The sequence below is a fragment of the Diadema setosum genome, chromosome 21 (genome assembly GCF_964275005.1).
Source record: "Diadema setosum chromosome 21, eeDiaSeto1, whole genome shotgun sequence".
Classification (NCBI taxonomy): domain Eukaryota; kingdom Metazoa; phylum Echinodermata; class Echinoidea; order Diadematoida; family Diadematidae; genus Diadema; species Diadema setosum.
The window spans coordinates 18,360,448-18,386,114 of record NC_092705.1 but is presented as its reverse complement, the minus strand read 5'-3'; the positions used below and the strand labels follow the sequence as shown (position 1 = coordinate 18,386,114).

The 25,667-nt window shown below is 39.1% G+C and overlaps 1 protein-coding gene across 1 annotated transcript in view; it reads right to left on the bottom strand.

The window, feature by feature from the left end:
* Positions 1-1,515: 1,515 nt before the first annotated feature.
* LOC140244371 (alpha-tectorin-like) overlaps positions 1,516-25,667 on the bottom strand; it is a 29,199-nt gene continuing 5,047 nt past the window's right edge. Inside the window, exons 3-4 of the mRNA XM_072324011.1 lie at positions 10,162-10,324; positions 1,516-1,829 (exon numbers count right to left, since the gene is read on the bottom strand). Coding sequence (XP_072180112.1) covers positions 1,516-1,829; positions 10,162-10,324 — 477 coding nt within the window. The remainder of the gene's footprint in view (positions 1,830-10,161; positions 10,325-25,667) is intronic.

The following is a 25,667-nucleotide window of genomic DNA, read 5'->3' as shown; positions in this document are numbered from 1 at the left end:
GGACTGAAGGGGATAATAATTCTTTCATATCACGGAAGAGAGTGTTTTACAACAAAACGTTTAATCCTTGTCTTCCAGCGAGCTGTGCGAATTTGTGTTTCATGTTTTGCGTAGCATTTAAGCACCAACTCCACAAATGAAGAAGTCCTGAAAAGATTTTATATATAGAATTATATATATATATATATATATATATATATATATATATATATATGTATATATATGCATAGAGTCGCCTGATTTTGCAGTTCATAATCACAAGGCTTTAAAAAGACATTTAAAAATCAAATACAGGCCTACATGTTGGTGATCAGCTGTGTGTGTTGATCACATGGAGGGGGCGACAACAATTGACTTGCGTTTGTATCACTTAAAATGTGTCATAAACTTAGTATCCATTGCATGTACAGTGCATGAAAGTTTTATTACTGAAAAAGTCATTGTCACCGACATACTGAATGTACTGTCTCCTATAGATCCTAGGGCTCAAAGCTCGGAATGATTTGAGAAATAGAAAGAACAAGCTACCTCTGTATTTGTGGATTATCATTTCTCACGTCTACAATACAATGCTTTCATCCACTAGTAGTTATAGAGTGCACAAAATTACTTGCATCTATATATGCATTTTATTTACATAATGCGAGAGAGAGATAGAGGGACAGCAGAAAAAGATAAAGAGATAGATAGGGAAAGATGCAATTCTTATGAAGTATATTTATTTATTTATTTTTTTGCTTAAAAATGACTAAAATAAAAATCATTGTGAGCTGTTTGAATGTGTTGGTTTGCACGGTAAGGTCTACAGATAAGAAGAATCCTCAGAAGGACTGTTTGAACAAAGCAGTCTCCAAAGTTCCACAAGGGAATAATGTTGTTTTGTTTTGTTTTTTGTTTTTTGTTTTTTTGTTTTTTTTTTGCTGCTGCAAGCTTACGCTAACGCCACCCCTGCGGTCTTTCTATGCCCAGATTAAGCACATCATATTCCATATCGTTGAAGGATTTCCCCGCACTGTGTTTTCCAAATGTGCGGTGTTCGGTCAGAGGCAAGAATCTGTTTATATCATGGTTGTCATTATCTTTACTAAGATTGCTGTTGTCATAGTTACTGTTATCATCATCATTATAATATGATAATTTGTGTTACCATCATTGTATTTATTAGTTTTTATCATTATCATGCACATAAACTGAATGAAATAATTTTTCCGAATTACTGGTAAATTAGAGTGTGCTCTGAAATCAAATTTACCTAAGAGCCGGATGTTCCACGTTTAGTTAAACCACAATAAATGTGATTACGCCGATGCAAAACAATCTATTTCTGCAAAAGCATTTTCATCAGAATGTTGGTTATTGTAAAGAGAAAATGCAGATTTAGCACAAACATATAGTTAAAATCACATAGAACGGGCACTGCTGCTTACAAACATCGGCAAACTGAACCACTTTGTCAGAAGCACCTTTGAATGATGAACAGATGAGGAACAACATGAGACTGCACTGCATTATTTCTTAAACTTGCCTGTTAGTCTCATATACGGCGATTGCCCCCATTAAATCTGCCGTATCGCTTAGTATGTCGACGTACGGCTTAGTGAACTCCAAACGGCCGTCGACGTAAGATATGTTCCTAGCAAGTACCACATCCTCTCGCCATTGGACCACATTGTTGGGGACGTCTTCATAGTATTCATAAACGACTACGTCCACGGTTTCAAGGTCGGGTCCGAAGGCTTCCGTGTCCCACGTTAGGGCTACCCTGGTAGATGAAAGCCAACTTTCCTGATTCTCCTTGTTTACGCCAGGCCGTCGATATATAGGCATGACTGCAGAAGTTGAAGAAATACAGAATTAAGTGACAACTCTGGTAGCAGAAGAAATAGCGGATAAAAGGTATAATGGAAGAAGAATCAAGACAGTATCCATGCGCTTTCAAATTATACACACGTATTACTATAGTACTTTATAGTAATACGTGTGTATGATTTGAAAGCGCGTGGACAATTGTGTATGTGTGTGAGTGTGCGTGTGTGTATGCACATGTGTGTACATGCTTACGTATGTACACACACACCCATCATATTGTTTATAAAGTTTGTGTGTTTTTTTTACTGCGCGCATACAATCACTGATCATGAGTAAAATGTAAGAAAGAAGATGAGTATAATAATTAATCTTATGTTTAAGGCCTTGATGGAAGTTTCAAGTTCTTCGCGCCATTAACGCCCCAGATACTCCAATTTACACCCTCACAATCACTACCCCCACATTACGCTTGCGAACCCCTCACACTCACTCCACTGAAACCACACACAGCAGGTACACCTCCCAACGCCATAAACAAGGTAACCAGTTCAATTGAATTGAAATTGAATTGAATTGAATTGAATTGAATTGAATTGAATTGATTTTCTTTTGGCTTTCTTTTATTTTGCCTTGTTTTTGCCTTATTCTATTCAAATGTTTGCAAACTGGCTGCTTTTTGTTTACGTCCCAAGCCTTTGAAAAAGACCTGTAACTAGGTCGAAAGCTTGGGAGAATTAAAGGCAAAGTGAAGTGAACATCCAACTGCAACGTCTGCCAGCAGCCATTCCTCCGTCACAACTATACCTAAAAATAATGCAGCACCCATCACGTGAGAGGCCGAGCCCACTTCACCTCATATATATATATATATATATATATATATATATGTGTGTGTGTGTGTGTGATCTCTTGGATGAGAGAAATTGCAATGTATAAAACAAAATAAGGTCTTCACTGACCAATAAAATGTCATCATTTGGAAAGCGAGACATAATGCGCACACATTCGATGATTCATTGAATGACTGATTTATTATATTCAGCAGTCATACTGTGAAAGGCAGCTTCATACAGAGAAATTTAAATGAAATTCAAATCAGATTTGATATCCTGATAATGAATTTAAATGCATGCATTGAATGATATTTCAGAAACAATCTCTGCCTCATGGTGTGAAGGCTCATTGGTACATCAATGCCTAGAATTTGACCTGTATGCACATACTTTGTCTTCTCTCTTATCACTCTTCAGACATGTCAGACTTTTGGCCTCGATAAAAGAGTACCTTTCTGTCAACATAAGTGCACTTCGTGTGTACCAGGATACTACCAGGAACATCGGATAGAGTGCCTGGGATGTCAAAAGAGAGGGATTTAATCTCCTTAGATATATATTGGAAGGATGCAGGAGCCACACATATCCTTTGACCATTTGTACATACTTTCTTCACAATAGATGTGTAAAACAGTCTTATATATCTTTTATTCTGTTCCAAGTTAGGAATACCCTATTTCTAGCCCACTATGTAAATTCTTCCCGTCGCAGCTGAAATTTGTTAAAACATGCTAGTTTTCTTATGAAAAGAGATTATAAAACCTAGTGTCAAGGATATAGAGCCACTCTCATTCACAGATACATTATGGAATGTGTCTGACTAAACTAAGTCTATTAAAAAGAAATAGATTGTGATTTTGTGTCAAAGTACTGAGAAAACATGTGTTTTGTTGTGTTTATGGTGTGGGATTGGTGGTCATAGTTCAAATCTGTTGAAATTTATACTGTGCATGAGTACTTTGCTTATCAGGGAAAGTTCATTGACATTCCGACTCTTGACCTTGTTGGACTTCACCCATATTAGAACTTGGCCGGCATTTTTATAATAGGTGGTGTACCTGTAGTGTGAGTTATGAGGTTATAGGTCTAAGCTGTAGACAGTTTGAGGAGTACGCTAAATTGTTGACGATGACGACGACGCCGACGAAGACAGTGATGAAGACAACGACGACGAAACGTGATGCCTCTGTTTCGCTTCAGCTACGCAATAAACGATGAAACAAAAAGAAAAAATGAAACAAAGAATCTTATAGTAGGGCCTAATTTGTTACTTCCTCAACTCTCATTACCTAGGGACAAATACAACCACTGGAATATGTCTTTTGTCTTTTGTACATTATGCCTTTGCCTCCCGTAATATTCAACATCCTTTTGAGTTGTTTTGAGTTGTGTTTTGATATGCTGACCTCAAAAATTGTATGATCGAAAGGTTTTTATCTAGACCTAGTATTCGGAGGTAATAGGAACTTACCCACTGAGAAGCGCGATGTGAAAGGAAATGTTGATCCTTTGTCCAGAGAAAGTGCAAATGGAAGAAGCCCGAAATTGACATCTTGTGGTGGAGACACGCACATTACACGCAGTTTGGAAAGAATTCGCCCTGGAGAGATCTTCTCCCCAAACTTACAGAGCACTCGATGGCTCGCAGCATCAAAGCAAGGTCCGGAAATATTCACTGCTGTTCCTCCAAACATGGAATCGACCATGGGGTATAAGACCAACGGGCCTGGCGGTGAAATGAAGTGAAATGACAGCAAAATCAGTGGACATGATTATTTGTCACCCTTGTGACAAAAATTGAGATGCATATCAGTATCGACAGAGTCTGCTACAATAAGATCCTATCCAACAACTTCATTGTGCTTTGAGGAGATGGTTATTCTGCGGGAGTAACTGCGCCAGCATTTGCTCTGAAGATGCGACATTTGCCCCGCCGACATTTACTCCGTTGAAAAGTGGTCCGCGGACATCCAACGACAATGCGAAGATAATACATTTACTCTTCAACAACATCATTCAAACAACATTTACTTTGCTTAAGAATGAACTCTCAATTAAATTTTTAGGTAATTTTGATAGAATATCAACGTTTAGATTCTATGTTAAACTATGGCAATCTTGCAACATTTAGATATCAATTAGAAATCATATATTTTTTTTTAATTTCTTCAATTGCTGCTTTGATACAAAGGAAATTGGAGTACAGCCGATTCCGTCATTACAGTTGGGTATTCAGAAGGTTCGTTAGTGAGAAAATATCAAAGGTTCGTTATTCTAAAGGTCTGTAATTTCGAAGGTTTATTAGTACGCACTTCTTTTTTTTTAAATTTTCGGATTTACAAATCTTCGGAATATCGAATATCACTTCATTTTCGGAATAACTAACCTTCAAATTAATGCAACAATTAATGTTTGGATTATAAAGTATAACCAAATTTTATTTTAGAATTAACGAACATATAGGAATACGGAGCTTTTGTGTTTGGAATAACTAACCGTCAGATAACGAGCCTTCCGAATAGCAAACACTGTAAAAATATCTGTATTTTTACAGCACTGTGTTATTGCATGGCCAGTATATACATGTATTTCACCCGCAATCTTGATATTGTGCTTGCGCTCACCCCAAACCGGGCCGCAACATCCTTATTGGGGTACACCTTCTTGGAGTTGTCCAATTGCTTGGGCTTTTAGGAGATTCGATAAGCGTGGCATCTGTAAAAATCTCACAAACGACCACTCAGTAAACTGCAGCTCTGGCACACATTCATGCAAGACATGCACTGTCATCTGGGCACTTTTCAAAACACATTGCATCTTCACAAGACACTTCGGTGTTGAAACATGGGCGTAAATCCGGGGGGGGGGGTGGGGGATGAATCCCCTCTGAAATGGAGGAGGGGGGATGGCCTGTACAATCATCCCCCTGAAATTTTGGGGGAAAAAATGGAGGAAGCAGAAATGTGATTGTATCAATTTTGGCATATTGTATGACGTTCGTACGCCCGCCTTCAGACAGGTAACAGAGCTGAACAGTATTCTATCTTGTAGGAAAATGTATATATACTTTTCTCAAGCGCTCGCTCGCTTCGCTCGCTCGCGAAGAAAGAAATATCGACATAAGGTATGGTCTAGATGTTGATAACGTCAAATAGTATAGGCCTACATTTAAACATACTCTGACGCAAACAACTCGGGACCATCTGCAAATTATGTACGAAAACAAACAATAACAAAAACTATACCGCCATAATTGCACCCCCTCCATTTCCTGAATCATTCCTGAAACGATGATGACTCCGATGACTCAGTCAGGATACATCTATGGGCATACCCATGCATATAGGAATGATCAGGGGCGTCGAATCTATCTCGGGTGGGGGGGGGGGGGGGGGCAAAGGGGCATTTGCCCCGCCCCTACGGAAGTGTTGGGGGCAGACAAATAATTTGTCCTCCAAGCAATTCCCGAAATGAGGACAGATCTCGAACTTTCTTTATAGAAAATTGTCCAAATACCCCCAGAACTATGCACCAGATCGTTGAATTGCAATCATAAACATGCAAAAGCTCCTCTACTGGGTCCCTTTCGATAGACTTTGTACACTGTTGAGATTGACGTATTTCCTAATATTTTATCAAAGAGTGTGCAGCAGATCTTTCACTTTAATACAAAAGCACCCTCATATGCAGAGGTGTCGATGGGGGGGGGGGTTCCCCATTAAAGTATTGGGGACAAACGTATCATTTTGCTCCTCCTCGTTTCTCCCGAGATGTGGAAATGTTCTTACTTTTTTGATAGAAAACTGTCGAAATATTTCATCCAAACATGGCTGAATTTCAATTCTGAAAATACAAAATCTCCCTCGCGTAAGAAGGGGATAGGCCTACCCCCTTCCATACTCTCCCCGTTCAGTCCTTTCTACTTAATACACTTTAGATTGACAGATTTTAAAATGTTTCATCTAAAGTGTGCACCAGGTCTGTTACTTCAGTTTAAAAAAATGCAAAACTTCCGTGGGTGGGAGGAGATATCTATACAGTTGTACTTTCAATTAACGGAGCCCCCCCCCCCCATAGATTTAGTATATACTTTTAGGATTGAAATTTTCCCAGATTACATCATACGTGTTTACAAGATATTTTCATCTGAATTCTAAAAATGCAAAAGCACCCTCGTATGCAGGGGCGTCGATCCTGGAGGACGGTGGGGGGGGGGGGACGGGGGAGGGGGAGGGGCAAACTTTTCATTTTGATCCCCAATGATTCCCGAAATGAGGACAATTTTCTTGCGTTTTTTTTTTTTTTTGGGATAGAAAACTGTCCAAATATCTTTTCCAAAGTGTGCACCAGATTGCAGAATTTCCATTCTGAAAATGAAAAAAAAAAAACAACACCCAAACAAAACAAAATAGAAAACTCTCTCGCTTGGGAGGGGGATACCCCCTCCCCCTTTCGGTCCTTTTCCCTTTTTATTTTAGATTGACAGATTCCCAAATGTTTTATCTTAAGTGTGTACCAGGGGGGCATTTCATGAAGGAACTTGTCGGATAAAATGTCCGACAAGTCAATTATATCTGACAAGTTCAGAGAAATCAGCCAATCAGACTAAAGAATTTCTCAAAACTTGTCGGATAGAAGAGACTTGTCAGATATTTTATCCGACAAGTTCCTTCATGAAATGGTCCCCTGGTCTGTCACGTCAGTTACAAAAAAAAAAACAAAACCTAGAAATGTCGCTTCAGCAACTGGTTATACCCCCGCCAAACAACATTTGATAAGCTTTGGTCAAAACAACATTTCATAAGCTTTGGTCAAAAAACTGAGGAAGTAGTTAAATCCGCAAGATCTTTCCTTGATCTTCTGCCATTAATATGCCGTTACCATGGCAACGTACTTTCGGGTACTGTCGAAAAATGCGTCTTGCACATCTACAACCAAAGGCACACATCTGTACCAAGTTTCATTGGGCAAAAAATGAGGAAGTAGTTTGCAACACAAAATTTTCCATCATTTTGGCTCATAATATGTGAGCTGTTACCATGGCAACATACTTTTTGTCACTGTCAAGAAATGTGTCATGCTGACCTATATCCTAAGACAAACATTCAATATGAATTCCATGAGAATTGGAAGAACAATGATGAAGCAGTTTTGCCATGAAGCATTTTGCCCTATATTTTACCAATAACATGCCGTTACCATGGCAACGCACTTTTTGCCACTGCGGAAATATGTGTCTTCAACATTAACATATTCAGATGAACATCTGTACCTAATTTCATAAAAATTGATCAAAAACTGTGGGAGGAGTTCGCGACGCAAGATTTGTACCCATTCTTGCCCATAATATGCCGTTACCATGGCAACGTACTTTTGGGTACTGTCAAAAAATACGTCTTGCACATCTACAACCCAAGGCACACATCTGTGCCAAGTTTTATGGGAATCGGTTGAAAACTGAGGAAGTAGTTCGCGACGCAAGATTTGCAACGGACCGACCGCCCGACCGACCGCCCGACCGACCGCCCGACCGTCCGCTGATTCCTATATACCCCCTTTAAACTTCGTTTGGCGGGGGTATAAAAAGAACACAAAAGATCCACCGCGGGTGGTAGGGATATCTTCTTTCAATCAACCCTTCTCCCGCTTTATTTCCCATTAAAAACTTTAGTACACTTTGGGGATTGACAGCTTTCCGAATTTTCCATCAAAACTTTTCATTTGTATTTGTATTCTAAGAATGCAAAAGCCCACTCGTATGCAGGGACCTCGGTCCTGGAGGACTGGGTAGGGGGAAATATGTCATTTTGTCCCCCAATAATTCCCGAAATGAGGAAAATTTTCTTGTAATCATGGTGATGGTGACTATCGCCGATCATCCCCCCACTCCTCAGTACGGATTTACGCCGTTGTGTTGAAAACAATGCTTTTTGCTACATTTCAATGCAGACTCTGCCCTATATTCAAGAGTACTGCACATTCCATAATTATAATAATCACAGCAGATGGCATATCATTGTAAAGAGGAATAATCAAGCTTTCTAATGATACCACATTCACGCATGATGATGTAGTAACAAGAGATAAATTACCCCTCAAACTTGTTTTCCGGGGGCTCTGTTTTCTAGCCTGGGAAAGTCGGTCAAGCTCTGAAATAGGAAAGGTGTTCTTTTTTTCCTCATAACATAATTTATGTTACCCAACCAGTGCTAGCCGTCCTGACTCCACTGACAAGCAGTAGGCAAATGATAATGGAAATAATAATGATTATGATGATGATGATGATGATAATAATAATAGTAATAATAATAATGATACCCGGAGTCATAATTAGGCAAATGTCACACATCTTAGGAGAACTATCGACAGAGCACAATCGTTATGTCGCATATCTCCAGAGCACTTGTCGGAGGAGCAATCAAATGCTTCGGATCAAAATGTTGGCGGAGCAATTGCCGCTAACCCCTAGCATTCATAGCGGAGCCATTCATCTCCATCTTCGGAGTAGTTGTCAGCGTATCATAATAATGTGAAGGAACCATAATTTCATCGAACACTAGGCCCACACGCCTACTATTTTAGCAGTAAAAGGACCTTCATTCCAGGTTTTGGAACGAAGAGAGAAAAGCATTCAGAGTCAAGTTTGTGAAATGATAATTCATTCATTCATTCATTTATTTTTCATTTCCAACAGAAACATAATAGATATTAAGTTGGTGGAGATGGGAATTGGGCTTTTAATTTTTTTCGAGATACCAAGAAAACACTTATGATGTAGTACAGAACATACCATTTTAAGAGGAATTCAAAGTTTATTTGATGGAAATCGGGTTTAGAATTACTGAAACATCCAAAAACAAAGTAAAACAAAGCGATCGTAGTAAAGTGTGGGTCCCACACTTTATTAGAATCGCTCTTTTTTGGATATCTCAGCCATTTCCAAACCAACTTTCATCAAGTAAACGTTGAATTCCTCATAGAATTACATGCTCTTTCATATTTCATAAGAGGTTTCTCATTATCTTGCAAAAAAATGTTAGAAACCTGAAATTATGTCTCAACCAAAACTATACGATCCCTTTAAGCAATAATATTCACAGCGTTACCATTCGTCTTGGTCGCTCTCTTGCGTGCATTTCTGGAATTACACTTCGGTATGTTTGAAAATAAACTCCTAATAAGAAATTTCCAATAAAGGTTTTGAACAAGGGCCGCAGAACGGTAGGGGAGGAGCTGCAGCCCCCCTCCCCTGTCACAATTTGTAGCATTTTTTTTTTCAAAAAAAAAAGAAGGAGACAAAATTGTTCAAAGGGGAAGGGGGTTCCCTTTTACATTTGACCGCAGCTCTCACTATAGTAAAACGTTCCGCGGCTCCTGTGATTACTACCACACTCCGATTTTTTTTTCTTCCGGCGCTTTCGCAGACAAGACACTGATACAGAAAGTGCTATTCATCTTAAATTCTTAAGTACTCAGATGAAACAGATGACACAAAAACAAAATTAACCGGCAATCTCACCACTTGTCTTGCATTGGACGTCGACAATTTCGGGCCTATCGACGCCAAAGACGAAGCGACCAGGCACACCAATATTCGAAGTCTCAACCACGTTCACAACTTCGGGCGAGCGCGATACTGGAATCGCGTAGTACTGTCTACCGTCACCGCCATTGAACCCGATCTAAAATCGTCATTGAAGTTTTATTCGCAATTACTGAAGATGATATTTTGTGAAAACATGTAGCCTTGTAATCCATAACAGGTAGAGCTTCTTAGCACAACAGATGTAACGAGAGTTTCGAGTTGAAATGCTATTTAGCTGTGGGAACATGATTTATTGGCCTACTATTTTCAAAATAAAATCTGCTATTAACTTGACAAAGCCCTATTGGGAGGAAATTCGTTAAAATAACGTCTTTCACGTAGTTTCCTTCATTACGACAGTATGAACCAATTATTTCTTAAGGCCGTGTCACACCATTCCGGGCAAGCTACGCGGGCTTGTGGCGAGGAGGTAGTTTCCAGCACGTAGAAGATTTTCAGCGGGCGAACAAGAATGTTTGCAATTTTCATTCATGCCTTGTCATACTGTACGGGGCACTTCTGCGGCTTGACTTGCGGGGAAACAAATTTACTCCCCGGAGCTCTCCGCAGTTGGTCCGCACCTGACAGTATGTAGCGCGTAGTTGCCCGGAGGTGCTCACGAAAGTCCGATTTAACCGCAGCCAAGTTTTGAGCATGACCAAAACTTTTTCCGGGTGAGTCGCGGGAATGCCCGTAGAGGTCCACGCAGAACGCCAGTAGGAGACCCTTAGCGGCAATACTTCCCAGGCAATTCCCACGCAGGTACTTCGCAGTCCCGTATGCAGCCAAGATAATGAAATTCTGTGAGATTTCAGCCATTCCATTAGAGGAATTCCTTCACTGAGTTGTCAGCCCCCACGCGACTGGTACAAAGGTCACACAGTGTACTCGATCGCAAGTATAACGCGTCCAGCAAGTAAGACACATGCGCTGACTCGCACAAATCCTTTTCCGCCCTCAGGAATGTCCGGTATGCTAGAAAATCCCTACACGTAACAAGCCCGAGTAGCTTGCCCGGAAAGGTGTGACAGGGCCTAAACACGGTTGCGGGTAAAATAATATGCGTGCGCACCTCCGGGGGACTACTTTTGAGATACATGCTAGGTACTGTCATGTGCGGATCATCTACGGGGACCTCCGGGTAGTCAAAATTGTTCTTTGCAAGTCGCACGCAAGGCTGGTGTGACACGGCCTTTAGACTCCGAGCAAAAACCCTTTGCTGTTATACACTTGATATACATGTCAACACACATATTACGGACTTACATGAACTTTATTATGCTTTTGTACAATGAGGACAAAATAAGATCAGCATGACATTGTGAAATACATTCCATGAATACGTTAAAGAGTGAACATATAATCAGTGATAGTGGTGTTGCTGTGAAAATGCTAAAAAGTTTTGTGAACGATTATGCTCACAGTGTAATGGTTAAACATGTACACATGTAACAACATTCCATCACTGCGTCAAAGACAAAAGAGTGATAATGTAATAGGAAAGTGGTGTCTCTATGGAAATACCTGAAAGTGCTATAAAAGAATAATGCTTACAGTAGATGATAACATAAGCATGTGGATAACAACATCCTGTGCCGCGATACATTTCCTTTTATATCCTATTCTCCAATATTGTTTTATGCTGATAACAATACTGATCAATTAAATCAATTGAATTAAAATCATTTTTTTTTTCAGCTGGGTTTGATGATTTTCTTTTTAAACCCACCGATTATTGTTAAGGTCAGATTCTTTGTTCTGTTTCAGAGCGAAGTGTGTTTTAGCGTCACTGTGCGTTTGAATGCATCTGTGTCTCCTTTTAGCTGCAGTTCGTCCGTATGGGGTGGGGTGGGGCAGATTTTTAGTCATTTTGATAGGAGGCTATGTTCTGTCTCGGAAAGTTGGTAGTTAGATAAATTCACTACTGAGTTATTTGAGCTTGGTGGATTTTCTTGTTTGATAGTTTCTATCTTCTGGGTTTGGTGGTGGATTTTACGTCGTTCTGTAAAGTTTTGTTTTGTGAAATGACGGTTTTTGTGCGGCTGGTTCGTCTTTTGTCTCCCCGGGAAGCTTTCAGAGTTGTAATAAAATTCGAGCTCTGCAGAGTTCGGTGTCGCGACGGAGTTTAGATTCTTTGCTGGCTCGCATTTGTGTTACTTCGTTTTGTGCAGGCCCGTGTAGGGCCCACTAATGTCAAAATCGACCACTAATGTCAAAATAACCACAAATGTCATAACACGTCTACCACAAATGTCAAAATGACCACTAATGTCATAACACGTCAACCACAAATGTCAAAATCTGATTAACCACTAATGTCATAACACGTCTGCTACAAATGTCAAAATTTCCATTTTTACTGTAAATGTCATTACGCTTCAACCACAAATGTCGAAACTCATTGCAGAGAGAGAGAGAGAGAGAGAGAGTTGAAGCCTCCCTTAAGTCCCTAAACTCTGGATTTTTTTTCTTCTCCTGTCGAACCGAATGAAGACATTATTAGCTTAAATTTTCTGTTTGATTATGGAGGATCCAGGGGCGCCTTGATGGGGGGGGGGGGTGAAGGAAGGAGGGGATTTTCCACATTTTTTTAGCATCTTCTTGCAAAATCTCTGACGGATTTTCACCAAACTTGGCAGATAACATGTTTATGGTGAAATGATCTTTATTTCATAAAATGAGCCCCATCCCCTCCCCCCCTTCGGCGGGGGGGGGGGGGGGGTGGTGGGTCGGGGGATTAAAGCCTCAGAGTCCTGGAATTTTTTAATCTTCTTCTGTCGAACTGAAAAAGATAGAGCCAAGTTAGTAGCACTAAGACAATTAATGACTATAAAATTCCATGTTTGATTATGGCGGATTCAGGGGTGTCCGGATTTGGGTGGAGGGTTAGGGGGCGAGGAGGGGGATTTTCTATATTTCCAGCATCTTCTTGAAAAATCTCTGACGATTTTCACCAAACTTGGCAAATAGCATGTTTACGGGTATATGATCTCTATTTGTTAGAATGAGCACCCCCCTACCGCCGAAGTAGAGAGAGAAAATCTCCTTCCCCCCCTCACCCCCTCCCCAATAAGGGCGGTGCCAGGTAAAAATGTCAGAAGTAAAAATGTCAGAGGTAAAAATGTCAGAGGCAAAAACGTCGGAAGTAAAAATGTCAGAGGTAAAAATGTCAGAGGTAAAAAATGTCAGAAGTAAAAATGTCAGAGGTATAAATGTCAGAGGTAAAAATGTCAGAGTAAAGTTGACAGAGGTAAAAATGTCAGAAGTATAAATGTCAGAGGTAAAAATGTCAGAGGTAAAGTTGTCAGTGGTCGAAATGTCAGTGGTCAAAATGCCAGAGATAAAAATGTCATTGGTAAAAATTTAGACGTAGAACTGTAAGAGGACGAGGTAAAAGTGTCAGAGAGTTTTTCTTCATATTTCTGACATCCTTCTCGCGACACGCACTTTCCGCGCCTTCTCCTGAAAAAGCATAGGGGAGACCGGGGAGAAATATGGAACACTCTTGTAACTTGAAAAATGCTCGGCCAATCAACATTCCAATTATATCAGTAAAAAGATGAGCCTCGGTACACCTCAATATAGACATATTTGCCACTATACAGTTCTACGAGTTGTAAAAAAAACCCCCAAAAAACAATTTGCAAACAAACCTACCATTTCCATTTTTTTTGTCATAGATAATATACAGGCATCTTCAACAATTTATTATTCTGTCCCAATAGACCAGTTCGTAACTCCACTTTGCGCATGAGCAGAAAAAGGTCATTTGTACCAACAGGCATTTTGGTTTGTAAATTCACTGAGATAAGTATCTATGATGAGATGATTATTCATGTGATCCTTATCTAAATGGTGCTTGCCAGCACATCCACCTGACAGCAAAAATGGTATTTCGCAATATGAATTGCATTCAATACAAAACAATGAATGAATGCCTGCTAAATTGTCAACTGATGGAGTATTCTGATCACCTGCTCTAAACGCAAGCTCATTCTTTGTTTGAACATGAATTCCATAAATCGTTACGTCGGGCAAGCTTATGCATTATGCAGCTTAAAAGGCCCATTCTCAGTAAAAGCGTTCAAATACGGAATTTTGGTGTCGCCGACATTCCATGACAGTTTGCGGTTCCCTGAAACCTATTAGATACTATTTAAATGTTTATAATATATCACGAGGACTTTATTTGTTAAAAATAAACACAATCAAATGCGGTTGTCTGCCTTTTTGTATAAAATTTTGCTGTTAAACTTCGTTAAGACCCCCACAATGCAGTGTCGCCGGCCATTTTAGAATTATGTTTTATTGCTCCTCTCCGTCCACAAACACACTTTCCAAATATCATTTTCATGGACGATGAGCATATCATATGTGCTAATCACAATACTCGAAAAGTTCCAAAATTTTTATTGACTTCTTTTTTATAACCTTTTGAAACCTGTCGCCAAGTTCACCGCCAGATACGTTACCAGTTTCTTTAGTGTTACAGCATTGCGAAAATAACAAGACTATGCAATGACCCTGTGTATATGAAACCCTGAGGATATACTTCGTACATTACAAGTAATTAGATTTTTTGTGCAACAGCTTTTTATTGAGAATACGGTACAATGTTTGAAATATCGGTTTTCTACATTTTCATTTGGACACATACGTTACATACATTTCACGCCACCCACTGCGACAGATATTGCAATGTCAGACAAATTGTATGTTATACCTTACTCATCGGAATGACGCATCGATTCAACATTAAAGTTTAGTACAAGTGAGAAATATTTGGTAGATATCGCTCTCATAATAACATGATCGACCATATACGTTACCACAGATACGTTACCACAGATACGTTACCACAGATACGTGACCGAATTTTGGTCGTTGGTCTTGTGCTTTCAGGGGATCAAATCTGGTCAAAATTCATCCCTACACATTACATGCTTCGTTTTGTTGGACCTCAGGATTATATTCTTACACCAAAAGGACAGAGAGGTGAAAAAGAGCAACGCTTCCACATGATTTTTCTTTCTGCGTCAGTGTCTCACAACTTAATGCCAAGTTTTCCGACAGATACGTTACCACATATTCAAAATGCTGAAAAAAAAAAAATGTAAATGTTTTGACAAACAAATCGTTGTGTGCTCACAAACTCCAAAGTTCTATTCTTTAAAAACCCAGCCACTTTCATATTCTATGCAACAACTTTGAACGTTTATTTTACAAGACGAAGCTATGATTCAGCATATCAGTTTTTTGCTTTTCAGATTTAGCAGATACGTTACGTATAATTCAGGGCACCCACGGTGACAAATAATGTTATGTGAAACAAAGTGTTCATAAAACAATTCTGCATAGAATGACGCTTCCATAAAAAATTAAAGTTATGCTCAAATGAAGAATATTCAGTAGAAATTGCTCTGTAACTTCACCGACGGATTCATTAACGGTACGCCAGACACGTTACCAAACTTTGAAAGAGTAAAAAGTAGTTTATGAAAAGCTTCCGAGAAAAGTTTCAGTGTTCTGTTGCATATTTATTCTTGTGTTTTTCAACATATGAAGAACTACTCAAAATTCATTGATAAGTTGAACAATTATTTATTCATTTTCATTAAAAGGGGTGAGCCAAATACGTTACCATAGGCCAAACAACTTTATAGTATATCGAGTTCATAGAGACTGTACCTACTTCCTTCTAAGTGCCTGCAAAAATATCTTTTTTAAACCTTGTTTGCATTATCCATCAAAACTTAATGAATATTTATAGTCAGATGGATAAATACATTCAGACGTAAGATGAGAATATTCTGTGAATGAAGAACTCAGCTTACACATTTAGGCCTCTTTTCCACTACATTTCATAGTTTAAATATTACGTACAATGTTTGAAATTGTTAATTTGGGCTTACATCATTCATTTTTACATCAATTTATAAGGTAAATAATTAAACAGGTGATAGTTATTAGTTCATACACAACTAAAATTATTACTTATATTTTACCAGATACGTGACCAAAGGCGATTCGATGTTTTTCAATAGTTATTTCCCCAGGAAAGCAATTCATATTTGTTTCCTGTGGAAATTCCAGATCGGATCGTTCCCTTTGCATGATTTGTGGGATTCGAAACTTTATTTGTAAGCGAAATTTGTTAAAAATACAAAGTGAATCTTAAGGTTATATTTCATTTCAGCAAAAAACATATTTCAACCTTCCACACAGAAATAATTTCTACCAGTTAGCAAGGGATGACAACATCTTTACCTCTTGAAAAACCCCAATATCTTTAGGTGGGATAGATGTCTTTTCCTGAACAGAAATGGGATCAAAACAATAAATTCAATTCAAAGTTAGGAGTCCATTACAACATGTAAATTTGCGGTAACGTATCTGATTGGTGATCAAAAATCATATATGATGCTCTATTTCAATTCATTTTTACTCAATGAATAGCCATCATTTAGCATGTTCCACTTTTTGTTTCGTATTTGACCGGTTTTGAGGTTACCGAAAACACATCTTTGAATGTATTACTTTGTGGTTGATTTTTCGGTTTTACTCACATGGAATTGAACACTTAATCTGAGAATGGCCCAAAAACGGGTGAAGTGCCTAACCAACTGAGAAGAAAGGTCATCTGTACCAATGTGCGCATGAGCTACGAACTGGCTTATTCGTCTCTTATAAAAAGCCTTCTGTTCACAAATTATTCCCTTTTTGTCTTATATCTTAATTAAAAGGTGTTTGTTTTATCACCAGTCTATACTTTGTGATAATTTTAAGGATTCTTAAAATTTTAAGGATTCTTTTTCTGTGGTTGTCCCATTTCTCCCAAGGTTGTCCCATTTCTCCCCGGGGTGTCCCATTTCCCCCCAAATTAAGGATTTAAGAAATCATTAATTACACGAGAATGTCTAATATATATAGGGGTATCACTAAATACTCAGAATCTATAGTACATAGTTGTGATCATGACCTATCTTGACAAAATATCTTAAAAGTTACAAGGAATCTTTCCTGATGATGCAAAAATACCCCATTTCTCCCCGGTCTCCCCTACACTTTCCTGCATTTTTTTTTTCTCGCGGATACCCTCTGCGTTTCAATGGAAAGGAGCAAACCTCCCACCCACCCACCCCCCAACATCTCTAAACTATTGCAAATGGACATGATGGAACATGTACAAAAATTGTCCAGAATGAAGACTGCATTCCTTCACGACCAGGACGTACATGTACAAAATATTTCCCGTTTTCCTCACTTACAGGTAGAATGCGTATCGCCTCACCTGGCCTCTTACTGGTATATCAGAAACATATCCATCGGGTTATTATGAGATAAGAGTGCATAAATCGTGACCTAAATGAGGCACGTTATTATTGCCATTAAAACGAAAAAAGTACAGGCGCGAGAAAACACGCGTAAAGGTTTTATTGCACCTGTCATGTAAAGAGTGGCAAAATTGCAGAAGTCACCCCTGTTCTCAAAAAGGTGATCCTCATGAAATTAGCAACTATCGACCTATTTCTATCTTGCCTAGCATTTCAGTAATGTATAATAGACCTGATCATTTTTTGAAAACAAACCACAAAGTGTTCACTGAACTTTGAGATATTTGTTTTTGCCCCATGTGATACTTGAACCTTGTAATAAAATATTTTGCAAGAGCTTACTTATGTCTGCCGGTACATCTACTGTAGTTTGTTTGTATGTTTTCGTTTTGTATTTTTTTACTTGTACATTTATATTGTCGTGATCGGGCCTTGCGAGATAAATACGAAATCTGAATGTGAGAAAATAACATAGAACAGGTGGAAAATTAGTGGTTTGCTTAGACTATGTCTTATTCACTTCTTCACACTAAATCTACAGTTAAAACATGAACAATAATGACTATATGCTCGCCTCGACGTAAGCAGATTTCTGACATTTTTCCCTCTGACATTTTTACTTCTGACATTTTAACCTCTGACATTTTTGCCTCTGACATTTTTACCTCTGACATCTTTACCCCTGACATTTTTACTTCTGACATTTTTACTTCTGAGATTTTTAGCTCTGACATTATTACTTCTGACATTTTTACTTCTGACATTTTTACCTCTGACATTTTTACCCCTGACATTATTACACCGAACCATAAGGGCACCCCTGCAAGAAGATAAAAACGGTAAAGGTTCATGAGCAGTTTCGTTAGACATCGAATTCATCTATATACCATCGGCACGTAATACCAGGGAGGTTACCTCCCTGGTACATGTAATACTGTTGAAATACATGATTTTTACATTTCCGGCAATATTGAACATTTTATAAATCTCGGCGAGACGTTTTTACATTTCCCGGCTCTACAGCCCCCCCCCCCCCATCGGATCGCCAAAAAAGTCATCAGCCGGTGAGCACCGGGACTCAACACATATATGGGGGAGGGGTGCCCCCATATCCGTCGATCCACGGTACGCCACTGATGGTCAAAACAAAAGAAGAACTGTCACAAAAGTTATTAAGTCAGTAGAATATGATGCGAGCGAACTCAGAAAATTTTGGTGTAATCACATGTACACAATGTTATGTACTATGTACTATGTACATGTACACTATTATAATGCAATCAATGAGTTTTGACATTTGCGGTTGGCGCGTTATGACATTTGCGGGTAATTCTGGGATCAACCTTCATCCACCCACCAAGTCTCATCCCAATTTTTACAGACAGACGGACAGACAGACCTGGGAGGTTGGAAGAGACTCATCCCATCTCCCTGGACAGACAAACAAACGTTCATCAAATTTAAGTACGATTCACTATTTTTAATTATTTTTTTATGGAAGCAATGAGTTTTGAAATTTGTGGTTGACGCGTTATGACATTTGCAGTAAAAATGGAAATTTTGAAATTTGTGTTCGACGTGTTATGACATTTGTGGTTAATCAGATTTTGACATTTGTGGTTGACGTTTTATGACATTAGTGGTAATTCTGACATTTGTGGTTGACGCGCTATAACATTAGCGGTCATTTTGACATTTGTGGTTGACGTGCTATGACATTTGTGGTCATTTTGACAGTAGTGGTCGATTTTGACATTAGTGGGCTCTACAGTCCGTTTCCTGAAAAGGCGGTTTTTGTGTGGTTTGTTCGTCTTTTGTCTCCCCGGGCAGCTTTCAGAGTTGTGAATTCGAGCTCTGCATAGTTTGATGTCGCCACAGAGTTTCGATTCTTTGCTGGCTCTCCATTTGGGTTACGTCGTTTTGTGAAGTTTCGTTTCCTGAAAACAGAAAACGCGGTTTTTGTGTGGTTTGTTCGTAATTTGTTTTATTTTTGATGAGTAATGAGTCAATCTGATTATATTATGATTGATATGTGTAGTGGTGCATGATGGATTCTGGAATATGATTTTGTACTTTTTTGATATCATTGTGTTTGATTGTATGTATAAAACAATAGTAATTACAATTTAGTGTTATTTATTGTAATATTTTGTTGAAAATATTCAAAATGTCAAATGTTCAGGATAGAAAAAAACAAAACAAAACAAAACATGGTAGCCAAAGCACCGTTAATCAAATGGAAGATCCTTTCCTTTGACATGCCACGGTGGCTTCATTTTGGGGGTAAGACAGCTAGGATTTGGACAGGACATCACTTACTGATTATCTGACCAACCGTCTAAAAAAGTCATTTCCACCAACATTTCAGATATGAGGTCTTGTCACCCCAGTGACTTTAGGCTCTAGATATACACCGAAGGAAATTGATTAAACAATCTATTATGTACCTTTAATACTCTTTGAAAATACACCATTCAACTCTTTGGTGAATTACTTATATTGTTTGACTCACTAATGCCAAAAAGTTGTAGAATTAATGGAAACAGAAATTGTGCACATTCTTCGATGACAAAGAACATTTTCTCTGAAATATACACTTAAGTATAGTCAAGGATAGTCTATAGACAATGAAAGCAGTTACAACTAACAATTATTACTAAAGTTATATAGGTCTAGGTAAAACCTAGGCAAGCCTCAGCTATGTCCTTCTTTTCCACATTTTATACCTGCCTCTTTGTTACATTGTTTATTCCGCAAGGCACTTAAAAAAAAGGTGATTAGATGTATATTAAATGGCCAGACAGCATAATCATGTAGGGCTATTGCTGTCTGAGAATCTAAGTTGTTTCAGTCGTAATATAGTCGAGATATAAGAACAAATTCATAACATGCCAGGCCTAACATTAGATCAGTAGGCCTATACCAAGATGTTGAAATTCCGAAGGGTCCGAGCTAATTCTGTCTGCCAGAATCCTCAGCTTATTGAAGGAGGCAGACTTAACTATAGAAGAAGAAGTCCAAGAAGAAGAAGAAGAAAAACAAAATCCGAATGCGCAACTTTGTTGCTCAAAAGTCACAATTTACATAAAGATTTTATCACATTTGAGTCTTAAATGTATATGAGAGACAAACTTTAGTGGAATTCGATGCTTATGCCCTAACAGTGGCGTACCGTGGGTCAAGACATTGGGGGGGCACCTCATGGCAGCAACATCAGAATTGCATAACGTAATAATTAAATGCGAGCGAGCGGAGCGAGCGAGCTTGAAAATTTTGACATTTTACAGTCCCCAAACTGCCGTTTGTAGCTATATATAATAATATATGTATGTATATATATATATACATATATAATATATATATATATTTGCTTTGGAAATTAAGGGGGTTGCACCGAACGCAACTGCTGGCAGTTGCTGGCAGTAACATCACGAGAATGGCATAACGATTAAATGCGAGCGAGCGAAGCGAGCGAGCTTGAAAATTTTGACATTTTACAGTCCCCAAACTGCCGTTTGTAGCTATATTTTTCCGCTTTGGAAATTCAGGGGGGGGGGGGGGCGCACCGGGTGCAATTGCTGGCAATTACTGGCAGTAATATCAGGAGAATGGCATATAACAGTTAAATGTAATGCGAGCGAGCGAAGCGAGCGAGCTTGAAAATTTTGAAATTTTATGTTCCCAAAACTGCCGTTTTTAGGTATATTTTTTCGCTTTGGAAATTACGGGGAGGGGGTGCATCGGGCGCAACTGCTGGCAATTACTGACAGCAACATCAGGAGAATTGCATAGCGATTAAATGCGAGCGAGCGAAGCGAGCGAGCTTGAAAATTTTGACATTTTACAGTCCCAAAACTGCCGTTTGTAGCTATATTTTTTCGATTTGGAAATTAAGGAGAGGGGGCGCACCGGGCGCAACTGCTGGCAATTACTGACAACAACATCAGGAGAACTGCATAACGATTAAATGCGAGCGAGCGAAGCGAGCGAGCTTGCAAAATTTTGACATTTTACAGTCCCAAAACTGCCGTTTATAGCTATATTTTTTCGCTTTGGAAATTAAGGAGAGGGCCTGGGCGCACCGGGCACAACTGCTGGCAATTACTGACAGCAACATCAGGAGAGTTGCATAACGATTAAATTCGAGCGAGCGAAGCGAGCGAGCTTCAAAATTTTGACATTTTACAGTCCCAAAACTGCCGTTTGTAGCTATATTTTTTTCGCTTTGGAAATTAAGGGGAGGGGGCGCACCGGGCGCAACTGCTGGCAATTACTTACAGCAACATCAGGAGAATTGCATAACGATTAAATGCGAGCGAGCGAGCTTGAAAATTTTGACATTTTACAGTCCCCAAACTGCCGTTTGTAGCTATTTTTTTTCGCTTTGGAAATTAAGGGGAGAGGACGTACCGGGCGCAACTGCTGGCAATTACTGACAGCAGCATCAGAAGAATTGCATAACGATTAAATGCGAGCGAGCGAAGCGAGCGAGCTTGAAAATTTTGACATTCTACAGTCCAAATTGTAGCTACATATATATTTTTTTCGCTTTGGAGGGAGGGGGCGCCCGGTGCGCCCCCTGGATCCGCCACTGGTAGTCAAGGGTGTCGGTTTATGTTTATGATTGGGGGAGGTATAATGACCAGCGAGGGAGCGTCGAAGTGACCAAGCGGGAGAAGGATGTCCAAAATCTGCACTTTATATAGAGCATCTGGTGTTTGTGAGTGTGTGTGTTTCATATAGATGGCAAAAGTTAGGAAATAGCCAAGGTCAAGTCTTATTATTGGCAATGCAAGGCATTTTAATATAGACTAGTATGTAAAGCAACACTGCAAAATCAATGATCAAGCTTAATGTGTACAACCTATCAAACATCATTGCGCAACATTGTAGCGACTCTTTTTACCATTCCGATGTTCTGAGTACACTGCGCACATCCATGCTTGTATTCAAAATGCCAACCAGGAATCACACTGAATCACAATCTTTTGTCGTCTCCGGGCTTTTTGAACAATGTTTCACTATAATACCTCTTTAATTATATGGTTAAAAGAAATCTTAGAAAAATATCTTTTTTCTTGATCAACCTTTCATGTCGATTTCAAAAGCAGTTTACTTAACCCTTGAATTACCATTTTGGTAGTTTTTTTTTTCTTTTTTCCTTCTTTTTTTTTTTTTACCAGCGGATTGGGGGGGCACGTGCCCCCCCATGCCCCCCCGTAGTTACGCCACTGTGCCCTAAGTTGAGAATCAGACGGCAAACACAGTAAAGTCTAAAATATTAAGATGATCGGAAATACAACCCCCTTTCTAGTTGACATATCATTGCCCAGTTGTTGGGTGTCCGGACAGGTTAAATATATAAGAATTAGATTAAAAAATGTTAAACAACCATTAAAAATGTTAACATGCAAAATCTCTTTTTTTTTTTTTGCACAGATGTTTCACATTATCATAGAGAACAATAATAATATTGATATACAGCTGTAGATGGATCTTTTGGAAATCGAAATAATGATAAACCTGTTGATGGTTTGGTGTAACTACTAATGCAGCTTAATGCACTGCACTAGTTCTTAGATTTACTCATGATTCTTTACAGAAAATTCCTTCTTTCTTGTCTTAGCCTGTCTTGGTCTCACACAAATATATCGGGAAAGTATCGCTCACCGAGAAACTTTACCCGCTCAACGCTAGTTGGCGCACTCCTCGGCAGTTTTTCACTTTTCGACCGAGAGTTGGCCTTCTTATGTAGTGCATGGACCTACTGCACACATGGACATTCATCTTATCGTTAATTAATTCATGCACCTATGCATCTCAAAAGCGCCACAAAGACATTTGTCGCGACATAATTGTCGCCCCGTCACAAATTGTCGCCCTCTGAAACAGGCGACAATTTGTGACGGAATTGGCGGCTTAAATTGTCGCCGCGGCCCCGTCACAAATTGTCGTCTGGCGACAATTTGTGATGAAGGCTGACGGCACAAATTGTCGCCCGCCCTCGAAGCACAGTTTTGGGGTAATATCATTCTTGACATAGCCATTGAAATACCAAACATAACTTGTAAACATGTAAAACGTCAGGGTGGGGTTTCAAGGAAGTGTGTATGTGCGCGCGCACATGATAATTGAGTGTCCGTTCGTGCGTGTGTGTGTGGGTGTGTGTGTGTGTGTGTGTGTGTGTGCGTGTGTGTGTTATTGTATATTATGGGACAATGTGTTTATTATATGTTTTGGCTGTGCGTGGGGAGGGGTAAGCTGTTGCTGGCATAAACGTTATATTGATTTTATCAGCAGCTTGAGTTTAACGAGTTTGTTTGACGGATTTGTATTCGAATTCGGAGTGCTGCTTGCGTGCGGGCGGATGCTGCTTTTATGCATACGGTCCATTATGTCTTACGTATCAACATTGGGAAGTCGTTTCATCAGGAAGGAAGGTGGTATCGGTTCGGGTGTGTGTGTGTGTGTGTGTGTGTGTGTGTGTGTGTGTGTGTGTGTGTGTGTGTGGGTTGGTGAATGTGGGTGTGGGATGATTTAGGTTTTGGTTAATCGGGGGTTGGTGGGATGGGGATCTGATTTGAAGAAGGATAGTTTTAAATTCTATGACAGATATTGGTAGGATTTAATATTTAGGATAGATGTAGATTTGTTTTGGTTAGGAGGGGAAGGGTTGGTCGGGTTTTTTTTTTAATGAATGATTTCATTCTAGATTTGTATAATGTATTTGGCTTTTTGTTTAATGTATATGCCCCTGTAAGTGAGAAGGAGTTACGTGATCCAATATATTCAAGGGATATAAGTTTGGTACATGTAAAAACTTTCTTGTGAAGAAATTGTTAGTAGGGTTGATTTATAATCGAGTTATCTATGTTGAAGTGAGATTATTTTGTAGTATAAATTGACAAATGGATTTGTTTGTGTTTTGAATTGTATTTGTACTCGCAAACATTCTTGTCCGCCCACGGAAAATTCTCCTGCGTGCTGGAAAATCCCTCTTCGCAACAAGCCCGCGTAGCTTGCCCGGAAATGTGTGATACGGCCTTTAAAGTACATGCGCAGAAGAAAATAACTCACAAAAACCAAGTAAAGTGAATGTGCAATTGTGGTGTATGTTAGGAAATCATGCCTCAAACAATTTCGCTTGGGAGAAGCAGGCAGTTTTTAAAGGAAAGCTAACATTTTGGCAGAATGATTGTCATTTGTGATATCAATATGTCACTTTTGTGCAGCTTATTCCAGAGCAAAACGGACGGTAATGGTAGAGAACAGGTATATCTTGCCATTAGGCAAGGTCTTATGCGTATGCAAAAATGTGCGAATCAGCAATTATCCATTTTTTAACACAAAACTTGCCATGTTCTCAGGTTTTGCTGCTCCTCCTCATCTGTATTTATTCAAAGACAATTTCCGTCTGATACCCTTTTTTTTATTGGGCGTCAGCTCGCTTCAGGTGCGGACCTGAAGCGAGCTAACTCTCAGTATAAAAGGTCGAAAAATAGTTACTAGTAGTCCGAGCTAAAGTTAGTCCCCTCTAGGGGGGTGGATCAGGTCAGCTTCATAAGCGAGCTAACTTCAGTATAAAAGGTGTCTAGCATTCCACTACGCTTTGAAGTCATGCTCGGCACCGCTCTAGTTGCAAGACGAAGTTCGGAGACGAAGAACGCATTTCACCTTTCGTTGAATTACAAGCTTTATTTCACCGCAAAATTTTAAATGGAATACTCGAATTGATTTAGAATAGTTTAGGAAATAATTCATTATTATAAACATGTATTTCTAGTTTCTTCGTAATTCGCAAATCGAAATGAAGATTGTTATTAATATTATTATCATTATTATTATTATTATTTTATCACACGATATTGCGCTATATGACATTGTGCTTATTACATTATGCCATCTTGCATAGGCGCCGGAAGTGGGGGGGGGGGGGGGGGAGGGCGGCCGCCCCCCCATCCAAAAAGTTTTTGCCCCCCCCCCAAAAAAAAAAAATAAAATAGATAAAAATAAATAAACCAAACTAAAATAAAGATATATATATATAAATAAAATACGAATAGGGACATTTATTAGCTAAGACTAGTAATTCTAACTCTCATAAAT